The sequence below is a fragment of the Syzygium oleosum genome, unplaced genomic scaffold, assembly GCF_021117445.2.
Source record: "Syzygium oleosum isolate NSW1041296 unplaced genomic scaffold, Sole_v2.1 Sole_v2.09, whole genome shotgun sequence".
NCBI classification, from domain to species: domain Eukaryota; kingdom Viridiplantae; phylum Streptophyta; class Magnoliopsida; order Myrtales; family Myrtaceae; genus Syzygium; species Syzygium oleosum.
The window spans coordinates 7,091,210-7,106,372 of NW_026607493.1; the positions used below are offsets into that span (position 1 = coordinate 7,091,210).

The 15,163-nt window shown below is 41.8% G+C and overlaps 1 protein-coding gene and 1 pseudogene across 1 annotated transcript; one reads left to right on the forward strand and one right to left on the reverse strand.

Moving 5' to 3' along the window:
- The first annotated feature begins 341 nt into the window (after positions 1 to 341).
- Positions 342 to 1,594, forward strand: LOC115662992 (phenylacetaldehyde reductase-like). The gene is made up of 4 exons (XM_056314541.1): positions 342 to 459; positions 972 to 1,149; positions 1,308 to 1,322; positions 1,450 to 1,594. The coding sequence occupies exons 1-4, from the start codon at positions 342 to 344 to the stop codon at positions 1,592 to 1,594; spliced, it is 456 nt and encodes a 151-aa protein (XP_056170516.1).
- Positions 1,595 to 12,828: 11,234 nt separating this feature from the next.
- LOC115669300 (L-type lectin-domain containing receptor kinase IV.1-like) lies at positions 12,829 to 14,842 on the reverse strand (annotated as a pseudogene).
- Between the last annotated feature and the right edge of the window lie 321 nt (positions 14,843 to 15,163).

Consider the following 15,163-nt stretch of genomic DNA (forward strand, 5'->3'; position numbering starts at 1 on the left):
CACTAAAGTGAGTTCCGCACAAAAGTTATGACATTTATAATGTCCTTTTCCTAACCTCAATATAACCGGTTCTAAGTTTAGAATAAAAGAGTTGGTGGTCATTAAAAGTTTCCGAACCCATGCGCTCTAATCGTAGATTTAAAACAAGCATATAGAGTCAATGCCTCATCGGTCATCAAACACGTTTGTCGGTTAAATGACATTGACGGTTTGCAAAATTTTATTGCATTCTACACGTCATGAAAGAGAATCCTATTTCCCTTATGTATGCGTTGCACTCACTCTAAACTATAATCCCTCCGAAGGCCCGTTTCAAGGTTTGAACTCCAAGGAGAGGTGAGATGATTACAGCGGACAAGGTGCTGTGGGTGACCGGAGGGACCGGTTACATCGCATCTTGGCTTGTCAAGTCGTTGCTTCAGTGTGGCTACGCAGTCAAAGCGACTGTACGCGATCCCAGTAAGTCTTTACAACTTCATTTCATGCTCTATTCTGTTTACACTCTTGGACTTTCGAATCCTCTATCGGTCTGTTCATTTTAGGAGTAATGCGGTAATGGTTCACCGATATCTTAGTTGAAACATTATACATGTTCCTTTTCTAATCATTTCTTACCTTTCGGATTAACTCGCACATACATATACGCGTCTGGGTATGTGTAAGGGCTCGTATGCACGCCAAAGCGAGTACCTACTACCTAGTGGCTGTTGATTCTTCGTGTGCCTATGACATAATATCATCATCCATTGTCCACTCCGTACACATACCTAAGTCTCTCGTGGAACCTGAACCAATTGGCTTGAATGTTTAGCTTTGGTCATACGTTGCCTCTCAAGCTGAATCTAGTGCAAATCCAGCATCATAACCTAATAATTTCACTCTTCTCATCCATGGCTGTCATTGTATTGTAAATTTGACTCTGAGGTTCTATACACCAAATCTACTTCCTGTTGTTGCACGTGCACAAACAGATGATCCGAAGAAGACGCAACACCTTCGAGCTCTTGAAGGTGCTAAGGGGAGACTACATTTATGCAAAGCCAACTTGCAGGAAGAAGGGTCCTTCGACTCAGCCATCAATGGATGCGAAGCTGTTTTTCATACAGCATCGCCTGTGCTTTTCTCAGCTTCTGATCCCCAGGTGTTTGTGTATGGCAGTCATCCGTCGTTGTTCTATGCATTTCAGTGGATGGAATGATACTATATTTTTCAAAATTGTAGTTTGTTTCCCTTTGTCGGTTTTAGGTAAAATTTATGAAAAGATGATCTAATATTTCTGGATGACTCTCCAAATAATCGTTCTTAAGGATCCTCCCCGAAAGGTTAGTCCTAATTTTTCTTCAACTCCACAAGAAAAGTTCATTCTATCCTATGAGCAACACTAGAATAGGTCATATTTCATTCTTATTGACTTAGCTGGCATGCACGAATCATTTGGCATGTATGCAGATGTGAAGACGACGGACCTCTTGTGTCGGCTTATAGGGTATCAAGGGAAAGAGTGGAAGGTTTGGGCGCGACGTTCATTCCTTTGGAGGTCAGTGTACGAGACACCGTCGAAAGCCTCATGGAGAAAGGCTTACCCTTGGTTTGAGCTTGGAGAAAGGGAAACGCTCCAGCTACATCAGTATACACTTGATATGGACTTCAAAAGCCATGTAATAAGGTTTCTGATAAAGCAATGTACTCTTTTCTTTAATTTTTGCACTGTTTGGTTCGGGTTCAACGTATCACTCACTTCTTGATTGAAGTTTGCCACGTCTAAACTTGAAACCCGACGTATGTTATACATTATGTTGTTGAACCAACTAAGCAGCACCGACACGCTCCGGGGGCCGCCGTGTTGATATGCGCCGGTCAACGATCTTCAGTGGCCAGTCAGCTATCACCGGTCATCGCTGGTTGTCGATCGCTGGTCGTCGGTCGTCACCGGACGTCGGCTGGTCGATGATCGTTAGTCACCGACGGTCACCGGTCGCTGGACGTAGAAGCAAAAAAAAACAAGAAAGAAAGAAATAGAAAATAAAGAAAAAATATATTAAAAAAATCTGAATTTTTTGTATAAAAACTATCCACAGTGTTGTAATAATACATATATTTTTTAAAATTTATAAGAAACAAGTTTTTCTAAATTAGAATTAATATTGAAGTCTATTTTATCAACACGGGTTGGGTCATGCATAGGTCACTAGAATTGTATTGTATGGAAATGAGTCAAAACGAGTTGAATGAGTAAATATGGATCGGATCATTTTCGACACGGTCTATTCATTTGACAAGGCCATATATAAGTAAAGTCTAACTGTAAATCTATCGGTGGCCCGATTTGTCCCACGGGGAGAAAGTCCGAAAGCCATTTCTTATGAGATATTCGAAAGTCGGAAACAAAATTTTATTGAAAAAAGCTAGGGGTAACTTTACAAGAAAAGTAAAAAGACAGATTTTATCCCATGAACGAAAAAGTGGGGCCCTTTCTTGTTCTTTCTTCTTTTTTTTTGTTTCTTTTAATGAGGCGTGAAGACTCAGTTTTGACTACTCCTCCCCACTTTCGAACTTCGAAGCCGTTCAGTTCATTTCGAAGCTCCATTTCCCTCCTCTCCAGAACGGCGAAGCACGGACCGGAGGGCATGGCCGCGGCCTCCGCCGGTGCGTGCGCCCTGATCGCCCTTGTGCTGCTGCCATCAGTGGCAGCGCTCCTTCCCAGCAGCTTACCGGCGGCACTGGCACTGGAGAGGGCCGTCCCGCCCATTCGTAGCGATAGACTAGGCCGGCTCAGGGATCGCGACAGGGCGAGGCATCGGGGGATGCTGCAAACTTTCGATGGCGTCGTCGATTTTCTGGTTGGAGGCAACTCCGATCCTTCCCTCCTTGGGTACTGAATTCGATTCTCTCAGTGTGCTATTGCATTTTTTGAAATTTCGCGTCAAAATTGCACGTCCTTTGCATGTCCGTTTAGGAATTTCGAATACAGCTTATGCTTCGTGTGGAGCTAAATTTGTCAAACTGGTGCTGATTAGAGAGGTTGTAGGTTCTTCGTTCCATTTGATTTGACCTCGTATACGGTGCTGATTGTGTTTCGATTGTGGCTTCTTCTCTGTAGGCTGGATTTTGCGAGAGTTCGATTAGGTACTCCTCCGAGGGAGTTCTATGTACAGATAGATACTGGAAGCGACCTTTTATCGTACATAGATAAAAAGGTCAATTGCTCTTGATAGAGCTTTGAAATATATTTATCTGTTTGTGTAAATAAACTCAAGAAATTTCACAGGTCATATATGTAATTATTGCGACACATGCAATATGCAAATAAATGTAATGTAATAAGAATTGCACAATAATTCAAGTAACAATTGTCGCAATTGATTAAACAAAAGAACGGGGTATTATTGATATAGACTGGCCAAATTTAGTTCACTTGCAAACATGGTGCCAACGTAAATTAGGGTCAAAGACTCTAGTCACACCAAAAATAATGTGATAATATCAGTGGTAGACCTAAAACTTCCGGCACTTTATTTCTAAAACATTTTTTTTTGTTCTTTTAAGTCTTAAAACTTGTTTAGGACATGTATTTCAGAACTTCCATCACATCCGTTATTTTTTTTCTTTTGACGTAAAATTATACTTGGCACTTTTGTTATTTCTGAAATCATACGTGGTGACGAAGCTCAGTCACCTCAAACTCATAGAGACCACTCATGAAGGTCTTGTTAATATCACCTCCTCTGATGATGGCATCTGCATAGTGCCACATCAACATCACACGTCTAAAAAACGAAAAAATCGATAAAAAAAAACTCATAGACTTTTCGTCCACTTGAACTTAACATGGATAACGAGAGGATTTAAGTACCAAATCAGTGTTGGCCAGGTTCATTCTCATGTGGAGGAAACCTAATAAATTACAAGCCCAAAACTTGAGCTCATATCTCTATTCATACGGAGAAATAGGGTTTCTCATTATAATTATGTCATAATCGCAAAAAAGAACATTTTTTTGAGACGTAATAACAAGAGAGAAAGAGAGGGCAGAAAATCGTATCCGAGGAAGTATCCGATGCGTGTAAGTGTGTGGTTACATTAGGCAGTGGGTGGATGATAATGTTTTGAACCATATCATTGAGGAAACATGTGAGCTAAAATTTTATCAGCGTGTTCGTGCTGCATTCTTCTCGAATCTAATCGATTTGATTTTCACTTGAAGCTTCCTACATTGAGTTTTCGTGGGTTGCACCAAAAGTGCGTTTTTGTGAGATTTATCCTTTATCTCCTGTGAAATTCATGTGTATTGCCAAGAATGATGTTCTTGATGTCTTTGTTGCTATATACCTCTAGTATTTACTAGAGAAGAACTTTGTTCACCCAATTTTACTGATAGTGAAGATTTTTTAGTGGACTCCGGTACCGTGGTTTTTTATCTCCTCACACCAACGAGGTTTTCCAAGTAAAAATCACCTTATGTTTGCGTGCTTAGTATTTATATTCCTCGATTCAGTTGTTTCCTATTAGATTTGCATAAGGGGGAGATTATTTTGTTCCGTTGAACTAACCGATATTGTTCGGATTGTTATTGTTCTCCCAATAAAGTGGTATCAGAGCATTGGTTCTTGCTTGGTTTTTCTACCTTGTGTTAAACGATGGAAACGAATACTAATAGGATGGTTACATTGAATGGTTCGAATTATCGCGTTTGGAAAGGAAAGATGGAAGACCTTTTGTATGTGAAAGATTATTATCACCCGTGTTTGCGATGAGAAACTCGAGAGTAAACCGATGCTAAATGGATTATATTTCACCATCAAGTGTGTGGTTACATTAGGCAGTGGGTGGATGATAATGTTTTGAACCATATCATTGAGGAAACACATGCACACGGTTTGTGGAATAAGCTTGAACAATTATATGCTCGAAAGACTGGGAATAACAAGTTATTTATGATAAAACAGATTATGGATTTGAGATATCAAGATGGTACTCATTTGACTGATCATTTAAATTCTTTACAAAGAATTATAAATTAGCTGGATGTGATGGGTATCAAGTTTGATGATGAGATACAAACGTTATGGTTGCTTGGTACTTTGCCAGACTCGTGGGAGACGTTTCAAACGTCTTTGTTTAATTCAGCGATCACCATGGATTTGGCCAAGAGTAGTGTTTTAAATAAAGAGATGAGAAGAAAGACACGTGGATCCTCCTCTTTACATTCTAATGCCTTGGTTGTTGAAAAAAGGGAGAGAAGTGAAACTCGAAGTCCGAGAAATAGAGATAAAAGCCGAAATAAAAGCAAAGGCAAATACAATAAATTTGCAAATGTTGAGTGCCATTATTGCCATTAGAAGGGACATATCCAGAGGTTTTTCCATTAGATGAAAAGAGAGAAATAGAAAGAGAAAAGTAAAGAGATGAACAGTGATAATGACAGCGATTACAATCGTGTTGCTGCACTTGCTAAAGACTTTCTCATTGTCTTTGATGGTGATGTAGTGAATTGTGTATGTCATGAAACCAATTGGGTAATTGATAGTGGCGCATCTATTCATGCTATATCTCGTAGGGATTTCTTTACATCTTACATGTCAGGTGATTTTGGATCTATGAAGATGGGAAACAATGGACTTGCTAAAGTAGGCATTGGTGATGTGTGCCTAGAGACCAGCAATGGCACGAGGTTAGTATTGAATAATGTTAAGCATATACCTGATATTCTTTTGAATTTGATTTCCACAGGTAAGTTGGATGATGAAGGGTATTGCAACACCTTTAGTAATGGTCGATGGAAGCTCACTAAATGTTCTATGGTTGTGGCTAGAGGTAAGAAATGTTCTTCGTTGTACATTATGCAGGCAAAGTTGTCCACAGACAAAATTAATGCAGTAGACATCGAAGAAACAGTTGAATTATGGCACAAGAGACTCAGTCACATTAGTGAGAAGGGTTTGTCAATATTGGCCAAGAAGAAGCTCCTTTCAGGAATGAAAAATTCAGTACTAAAGAAGTGTGCTCACTATTTAGTAGGAAAACATAATAGAGTTGCATTCAAAAGCTCTTCTCCTTTAAGAAAGTCAAGTATACTTGATTTAGTGCATTATGATGTTTGCGGTCCTATGAAGACAAAATCACTTGGTGGCTCTCTTTATTTTTTTACTTTCATAGACGACTATTTAAGGAAAATTTGGGTTCATACCTTGAAAACTAAAGATTAAGTATTAGATGCTTTTAAGCAGTTTCAGGCTTCAGTTGAGAAACAGACTGGAAAGAAGTTGAAATGCACTAGAACTGATAACGGGGGAGAGTATACTGGACCTTTTGATGAATATTGCAAGCAACAGGGTATTCGACATCAAAAGACACCTCCCAAGACACCTCAGTTAAATGGCTTAGTTGAGAGAATGAATAGGACACTGGTTGAAAGTGTAAGATGTTTACTTTCACAAGCAAAGCTACCGAGATCCTTTTGGGGTGAGGCTTTGAGTACAGTTGCACATGTATTAAATCTTACTCCATGTGTTCCTTTAGAGTTTGATGTTCCTCATAAAGTTTGGACAGGCAAAGATGTTTCTTATGATAATTTGTGTCTTTGGGTGCAAGGTATTTGTGCATATTCCCAAAGATGAGAGGTCTAAACTTGATGTGAAAACATGACAATGCATATTCATTGGCTATGGGCAGGATTTGTTTGGCTACAAGTTCTATGATCTAGTTGAGAAGAAAATTGTAAGAAGCAAAGATGTTGTGTTTATGGAAGATCAGACAATACAAGGAAATTGAGAAATTAGAGATGATTTCAGTGCCACAGGTTAGTGATGACTTGATTGACTTGGATCTAGTTCCTCACACACATATTCCTGCACAAGTTGATGAGGAGCAGCAGGAAGTGAATCTTCCAGACGATGCATATATTCCAGAACATGTTGAGACAGATGATACCATTTTCGAACCATAAGCTCCATTAGATGCTCCAACAGAAATTCCAGTTCGGAGATCCGTTAGAGACCGACGACCTTCCACCAGATATTCAGCAGATGAGTATGTATTATTGACTGATGTAGGTGAACTAGAGTGCTATGCAGAAGCTATTGAAGATGAGTGCAAAAGCAAATGGTTTGATGCCATGCAGGATGAAATGCAGTCACTTTATGATAATCGTACTTTTGAGCTGGTGAAGTTGCCTAAAGGTAAAAGAGCTTTGAAGAACAAGTGGGTGTATAGGTTGAAACAAGATGAACATACTTTACAACCACGATACAAAGCTAGATTGGTTGTTAAGGGATTTGATCAGAGAAAGGGTATTGACTTTGATGATATATTTTCTCCGGTGGTAAAAATATCTTCTATTCGCGTGGTTCTAGGCTTGGCAGCTAACCTAGACTTGGAAATTGAGTAGATGGATGTCAAAACAGCATTCCTACATGGTGACTTAGAGGAAGAGATATACATGAAACAACTAGAGGGTTTCAAAGTGAAAGAAAAAAAGGACTATGTGTGCAAATTAAAGAAGAGTCTTTATGGCCTAAAGCAAGCACCGAGACAGTGGTACAAAAAGTTTACCTTGATTATGATAGAGCAGGGCTATAAGAAGACTTCCTCGGATAACTGTGTATTTGTCCAAAAATTTTCTGATGATGATTTTATTATTTTCTTACTTTATGTTGATGATATGTTGATTATCGGCAGGAATGCTTCACGAATTGAGTTATTGAAGAAATAGTTGAGCAAGTCTTTTGACATGAAAAACTTGGGCCCGGCGAAGCAGATTCTTGGCATTAGAATTACTCGGGACAGAAATGCTAAGAAGTTGTTCTTGTCGCAAGAGAAGTACATTGAGAAGATTCTTCAAAAATTTCACATGGACAAGGTTAAAGTGGTTAACACTCCTCTTGCTGCTCACTTTAAGTTGAATACCAAGCAAAGGTCTACGACTGATAAAGAGAAGAAAGACATAGAAAGAGTTCCATGTGCGTCGGCTGTGGGAAGCTTGATGTATGCGATGATATGTACACGGCCAAACTTGGCGCATGCAGTTGGCGTTGTTAGTAGTTATTTATCAAATCCGAGTAGAGAGCACAAGAATGCAGTGAAGTGGATCATGAGGTATCTTTGGGAACTTCTAGTTTGAAACTCAGTTTCGGGACCAGGAAACTTGAGTAGTTAGATACATAGATTCCGACTTCGCTGAAAATATTGATACTTGTAAATCTATTTCTGGTTATTTGATTTCCTTTGCCGGTGGGGCTGTGTCATAGAAGTCAAGGTTGCAGAAGTGTGTTACTCTTAAGCTGAATTTATTGTGGTGGCATAAGCTAGTAAAGAGTTGCCATGGCTGAAGAACTTCTTGGAAGAACTTGGGTTCAAGGAAAAGAGGTATGCATTATTCTGTGACAACCAAAGTGTGATTCATCTTGGTAAGAATTTATCTTTTCATTCTAGATCGAAACACATTGATATTAGATATCATTGGATAAGGGATGTTCTAGATGAAAAGTTGTTGGAACTTGAGAAAATCCATACGAACCATAATGGTTCCGATATGATGATGAAGACTCTACCAAGGGAGAAGCTTGAACATTGCTAATTTATAGGAGGGATGGTGAATCCCTCCAAATCGTTGTGAGGGGAGATTTGTTGGCTGGGTTCACTCCCATGTAGAGGAAAACCAATGAATTGCAAGCCCAAGGCTTAAGCCCATATGTCTATTCAATGGAGAAATAGGGTTTCTCACTATTTCTATGTCGTAGCCGCAAAAAAAGAACGGGTTTTTGAGACACGGTAATAAGAGAGAAAGAGAGAGCATAAAATCTGGATTTGAGGAAGTCTCTGATGCTGACGTCGGAGGTCGATTCGTGATTTGATTGAGATGAAATTTTGTCAGCGTGGTCGTACCGCATTCTTCTCGAATCTGATCGGTTTGATTTTCACTTGAAGCTTCCTACATCAGGTTTTCGTGGGTTGCACCAAAAGTGAGTTTTTGGTGAGATTTATCTTTTATCTCTTGTGAAGTTAATGTGTATTGCCAAGAATGATGTTTTTGATGTCTTTGCTGCTATGTACCTTTAGTATTTACTAGAGAAGAACTTTGTTCACCCAATTTTGCTGATAGTGAAGATTTTTGGGTGGACTCCGGTCTCATGATTTTTGATCTCCTCACACCGAGGAGGTTTTCCACGTAAAAAATTGCCTTGTGTTTGCGTGCTTGGTATTTATATTCCTCGATTCAGTTGTTTCCTATTAGGATTGCACAAGAGGGGAGATTATTTTGTTCCGCTGCGCTAATCCGATATTGTTCGGATTGTTATTGTTCTCCCAACAATCAAAATAAGGTTTAAAGCTGTACGTTTACAATGTATGAGTTTGAATTTGTTTTGAATTCTACCCTATTGTAGGTGGTATGTGATTTATGCACGAATCCAAATCAAACTTCAAGCTGGTAGGATCTTCGCGTAAAATGGATTTGCACACCAGAAAACGAAGAAGCCTCCTGGGAATTTCCTCAGGAAGAACCTCTGATGGTTAAGTAAGAATTGAAGATGAGAGAGAGACAGAAATTGTGCGGGAAGGTTCAAGATCGGGATTGAAGATTTACTTATGAGAGGGCTTACCCGTTGTGGATGTCTTGATTGTATACTTACATAGGTCAAATAAACCCTTAGAGCCATCGCATTCGATGTAACACCTTGGGTCTACACTGTGTAATATTGTCCAGTTTGGGCCCACTGACCCTTACGACTTTAAAACGTGTTGTTTGGGGTAGAGGCGCGGCTGCACTACCATCCCTCAACCCGGCCCAATATTGTCCTCTTTGGGTCTCTCACGCTGGCGTGGATGCACTGCCATCCTAGCTATAGGCCACTCTCAAGGCTTTGTTCTCAGCATAGCGAAAGCTTATGTGAAACTTGTGTGAAACGCGTTTTAAAGTCGAGAGGGTCAGTGGGCTCAAAACGGACAATATTACACAGTGTAAACCCAGGGTGTTACAGGTAGTATCAAAGCCGACTCTCGAACACGTGTGGGGCCATAGCGAGGGCGCTGTGCCCGTAAGGGGTGGAGAGTGTGACGGCCTAGGCAGCGGTGCGCGGGGAGGAGGGATGGCGGTGCGTCTACACCTCGGTCCTTGGACGTACGCAAAAAAGGGAGTGGGAGCCTCTCTTGTCTCACATTGCCTAGGAGGAGTCCTGGACTGGTTTATAAGGCTTGAGGTTCTATATTTGTGTAATGCATTTTAAAGCCGTAAGGGTCAGTGGGCCCAAAGCGGACAATATTACACTATGTAGACCTGGGGTGTTACATTTGACATGTTACTTGACATAGTTTATGATTTTCTAATAAGCCGTCGCTTCGATTAACCACCTTGAGCTTCTAGATTCAAGCCTTCTTAAGAGAAGCCCTTGCCACCATCAACGTAGAGCCCATTTATTTTAGCCATATCGGTTTTCGATGGACGGCTCCATTTGTATTCGGTCGGTGTTCGACGATGACGAGCTCCTCCGGTGGTCGGATCTGTGCACCACATTGAGAGAATGTCCTCTTGGATTTTTCCTCAAGAGGACCATCTGATTATTAAGTTAGACATATGTGAGATGAGAGAGAAAAACAAAATATAATAATGCATGAATTGGGCTTATCTTTGAAGTTTCGGGCTTCCAATAAAATGTGGGGTTAATCAATATTTATCCACATGGTATGCATAGAAACTTGTATCGTTGAATGTGATACTTAGTTTTGTCAATTTATGCGACTATCCTATTAAAGTTTTATGTATCTCAAGAAGTCTGTAACATATCAACGTAAGACGGCACCTTATAAGTAGTGCATCGACACTTTGTTTCGAGAAGCTCAAAATTGGATTGCTCGAGGTCAATGCTACACCTCTCATATTAGAATGGAAGATTTATCTTGAAACTGGATCTTTGCAAACATGGAAATTCTAACAATAGATTCTCATTCCTAAAGTAACATAAGTGAGGCATTAATCGTCCACCTTACCGGTTCCACGTGAAATGAGCAGGGGGTCAATTCTGCTCGCTTTACTGATTAACTTGTGCACACTTTTAGAAAGAAATGAATTTTTATTTGGTTTATTATATTTTATCTGTAATTTTTGGTATAAATATATGAAACAATCGCCAATTCCTTTGAGTTTCATTCTTGCGAACATACTCCCCAGGCGGGATACTTAACGCGTTAGCTACAACACTGCACGGGTTGATATGCACAACGCCTAGTATCCATCGTTTACGACTAGGACTACTAGGATATCTAATCTCATTCGCTCCCCTAGCTTTTGCCTCTCAGTGTTAGTGTCAGCCCAACAAAGTGCGTGCACCGTATCAAAGAATCCATGATTCAATATATTTTCATAAAATTATAAAATTTGAGTCGTAAAACCTCCAAACAATCCCTTCTCCTAACAAGTTTTGCTTTTATGGAAGATGCAAGCTTCGAAAGACTTATAGTTCTAGGTAATTGTGAAGGTTTTATGAAGTAACCTACCAAAGGAAGGGAAATTTCGCTATTACGAGGGCCTCCGCGGCCTATTCCCATCCTATGGGGCAAACTCCATGGATGCGTTTTTTATTTTAACGTGCCGGTGCTTGCACGCCTCGCACTTTCAATTTTTCACATATCTTTGTCTTCTCTAGAAAGAGGAATACCCTCTAGTTGCGTCACATCCTCGAGCGAGGTCCAGATGAGACCCAAAGATGAAATAGTTTAAGGACATGCTTAGGTCCCAAGGTTATTCTTTATTTAAGAATAACAATACATTGTTTTTCAAAAAAATAAATTAATTCTAGGAAGTTCAGCGCAGACCCGTTGCCCTGCAAAGGCAAAACACCTCGCCCGTGCCCATCACTAGATTTTATTAAGATAAAATTCATAAACTCGTCCTCTATTTACCACTAAATTGGGACGTTCATTCATCTTCTAATTCCTAGTAGTTTATGTTTATACCACGAGTTCAGTTTTCGAACTTTGAACTTGCGCAAACTTAGACTCCGAGGCTACGTTAATCTGTCTATTCAGCTTTCAGGAAAGGAATTGCATCATATGCATAATAATTGCGCCACGAGAAGTTTAATGTTCACTTGCCTCGAGCCAGTCAAATTCGGAGGGCCACGACGTACATTGCGTCAATGACTCGCCAAGCGAATACGTAGAAAACCCTATCCTCTAACCTCACGTCTCTCTCTTTCTTCTTCTCTCTCTGTTCGGTCGTTTTTGTCTTCCACCTCTTCCCCTCTCTCGATCTGTTGCAACTCGAGACCGTGGCCACCACCCCCCTCTCTCTCTCTCTCTCTCTCTGAGGTCAGCACCACCTCCGTCAACCGCCATAGCCACGTCCACGACCCCCATAACCCCGTCATGACCATTTCCAGATCCTCCCTCTTTCTCTCTCTTTGGCTACAATTTCGCGGTGGAACAAAAGGACAGAGAGCTTGCCATCTTGGTGCTTAGTGATGGCGGTGACCGACGCGGCTTCGAGAGATGGCGACGACGAGGACAGTGATGGCACTCGGTTTCGTAACGAGGGAGAGAAACGAGATAGTTTTTTTTTTTTTGGTAAAGTGAGAGAAACGAGATAGTTGCAGTGCAGCAAAAACAAAAAAAGGAAATCAACTGAGAGGGAGTAAAGGAAAAACAGAGAAGGAGAGAGAAAAATGTTTCTTTATTTGGTGATGTGGGGAATGATGTGGTGTGATTAGGCTTACAGAACAATAATAGAGTGCGCCAATCAGTGAACGACGCCCGGGAGCAGCAGCCAGTACCGGCTGCCGGCGCGGCAGCCAATTTGAGCCCTATGGAAAATAAGAGGATGGAATAAATTTAGAAACTAAACCATGAGGCTCATCGCCCACATGAGAGAATCGATTCTGCGACAGAAGATGATTGCATAAATGCCTTGTCCATGGAGAACGGAGACATGGCCAAATCATCAAAACCTTCGTGATGACCGAATGTGAACCTGCTGCCGATGGACGACAATTCCGGCATTGGAAGATCCCCCTCCAAGTACTGCAAAACTTGACGCATGCTTGGCCTCATCAACGGGTCGGAGTGGGAACACGTCAACCCGAGTTTCAGCACCAACTCCATCTCTTCTTCCACAAACTCCGCCCCCAACTTCGGATCTCTTGTCTCGAGAATTGCACCTCCGTCCCAGCAAGAAAATACCCAGTCCACCAATATCACGTCCTCCGCGTCCCGAAGCTCTATTGGCCTTCTCCCGCAGGCAACCTCGAGCAGAAAAGCTCCGAAGGCATAAACATCGGTGTTCCTAGTGGCCTTGCCGGTTCGCGTGTGCTCAGGGGCGAGATAACCGAGCGTTCCTACCACATGAGTCGTTTGAGGGTCGGTTCCATGGTCCTATAGTCTCGCAAGCCCAAAATCTCCAAGTCTTCCATTTAAGTCAGCATCTAGCAAGATGTTGCTCGCCTTTATATCCCTGTGGATCACCACTTGCTCCCACCCTTCGTGCAGATAAAGTAGCCCAGATGCCACTCCTTTGATCACCCTGAATCTTTGCCTCCAATTGAGGGTGACCTTTGGTTGGTTATAGAGGTACTTGTCGAGGCTCCCATTGGGCATGTAGTCGTAAACCAAGAGCAACTCCCCTTTCCGGCGGCAGTAACCGAGGAGCGACACTATGTTGCGGTGACGGAGCCGACCAATGCTGATGATCTCCACTACAAATTCTCTCATGCCTTGTCTTGATTCATGGGAGACCCTCTTCACCGCCGATGCGGGTAAGATTCCTCTATAGACCCGACCGAACCCACTGGCCCCCAATAGCTCTTGGTTCTGGAATCCTTTTTTTGTAGTTGAACCGGTGGGGGCCATAGTCCCTCTCCCAATCTTCGAGCACCTCGGCAAATTTCCGTTTCCTTCTCATCACGTAAACTACGCTCAAGATCAGCATTGATATGACGAAAAGAACCACCCATGGTAGCCCAATAGTCAATACCTTCGACGTCTCCTTTTTACCGATCTGAGGAAGCTTAGGAAGTTGGGACAGGGCATGTGCCGGAGCCTCTCCATTTACCCTGAAGCTCCAAGCCAGAACATATTGAGAAGTCACGGCCGTCAAACCAGTTGATGACGAGAAGCCAACATTCATCTTCTCGTTGATAATCACGCGAGATCTTGCGTAAGAGACAGGAGGGGAGTGTTTGGCTTTCGCACATTGATCGGAGCCAATGTGACATTGATCTGCTTTTCCGTGCCATCGTAGTCCACCCAAACTTGCATTGCTTTACCGCTGTTTAGAGTCAAGTTCTTGAACTTCCCCCCATCAGCATAATACCCCGCTGGAGCTGACTTTGCTGATATCAACACGTTCAAGTCGATCCCAACATGATTGTCAATGTCCTCATTCTCGAAATCCTGGCGCGTGTCGAGTTCCACCCCGAACACATGATTGTTGGGGTCGCCGTCGTTGGTTTGGTTGAACATGCCGAGGTATTTGCTCGGCAAGGACCTGGGGAGGCCTCTCTGGGGCGCGACCACGAAGGCGATCCCATGGCCGCTCAGAGTCTTAAACTGAGGTCGGATTGCAAAGACGAACGTGGTGGAGAAAGAGAAGACGGAGCCGTTCGGCGAGTTCTTGAACTGGACTGGGTCGGGATGGAAGGCGTGGCCCTTCTGCCGTCTGGTGTCGTAGCCCAGATTCAGGAGGCCATTGGGGGTGATCCAGGCCATCCCATCGAGGCTCAGATCATCTGATTGGAAACCGTTGTACACGAAACTGGTGTCTTGAGTGTAAGCCAAAACTGCTAGCAGAGAGACCAGAACAAGAATCTTGAAGAACATGGCTCAAACTTAAAGTCTGCTTAGCAATTAGCTAAAGAATGATGCACTTACAAAGGCTATAAAAGTCCAAAAGAGTCTTTTTCTTACGATATTAAACAAATGATGCAAATTTGAAAAATTTCTGCTCAACGTGAGTCGTATGAATTGATGAATATCTTGGACTATCAATGGACGAATCCAAATGTACCCTGTTTATTAGGCAATTAGGACTTCAAAATGAGAAAGGGAAGAAAGGATTTGTTAGAAAGTGCAACCTAAAAGTTTAAATTGATAGGTGAAGAGATCATAATGAACATATAAATCCTGTGGGATATGGAATTTGACTAACGGGTGGACTGATACCAAGATGAGAATAAAA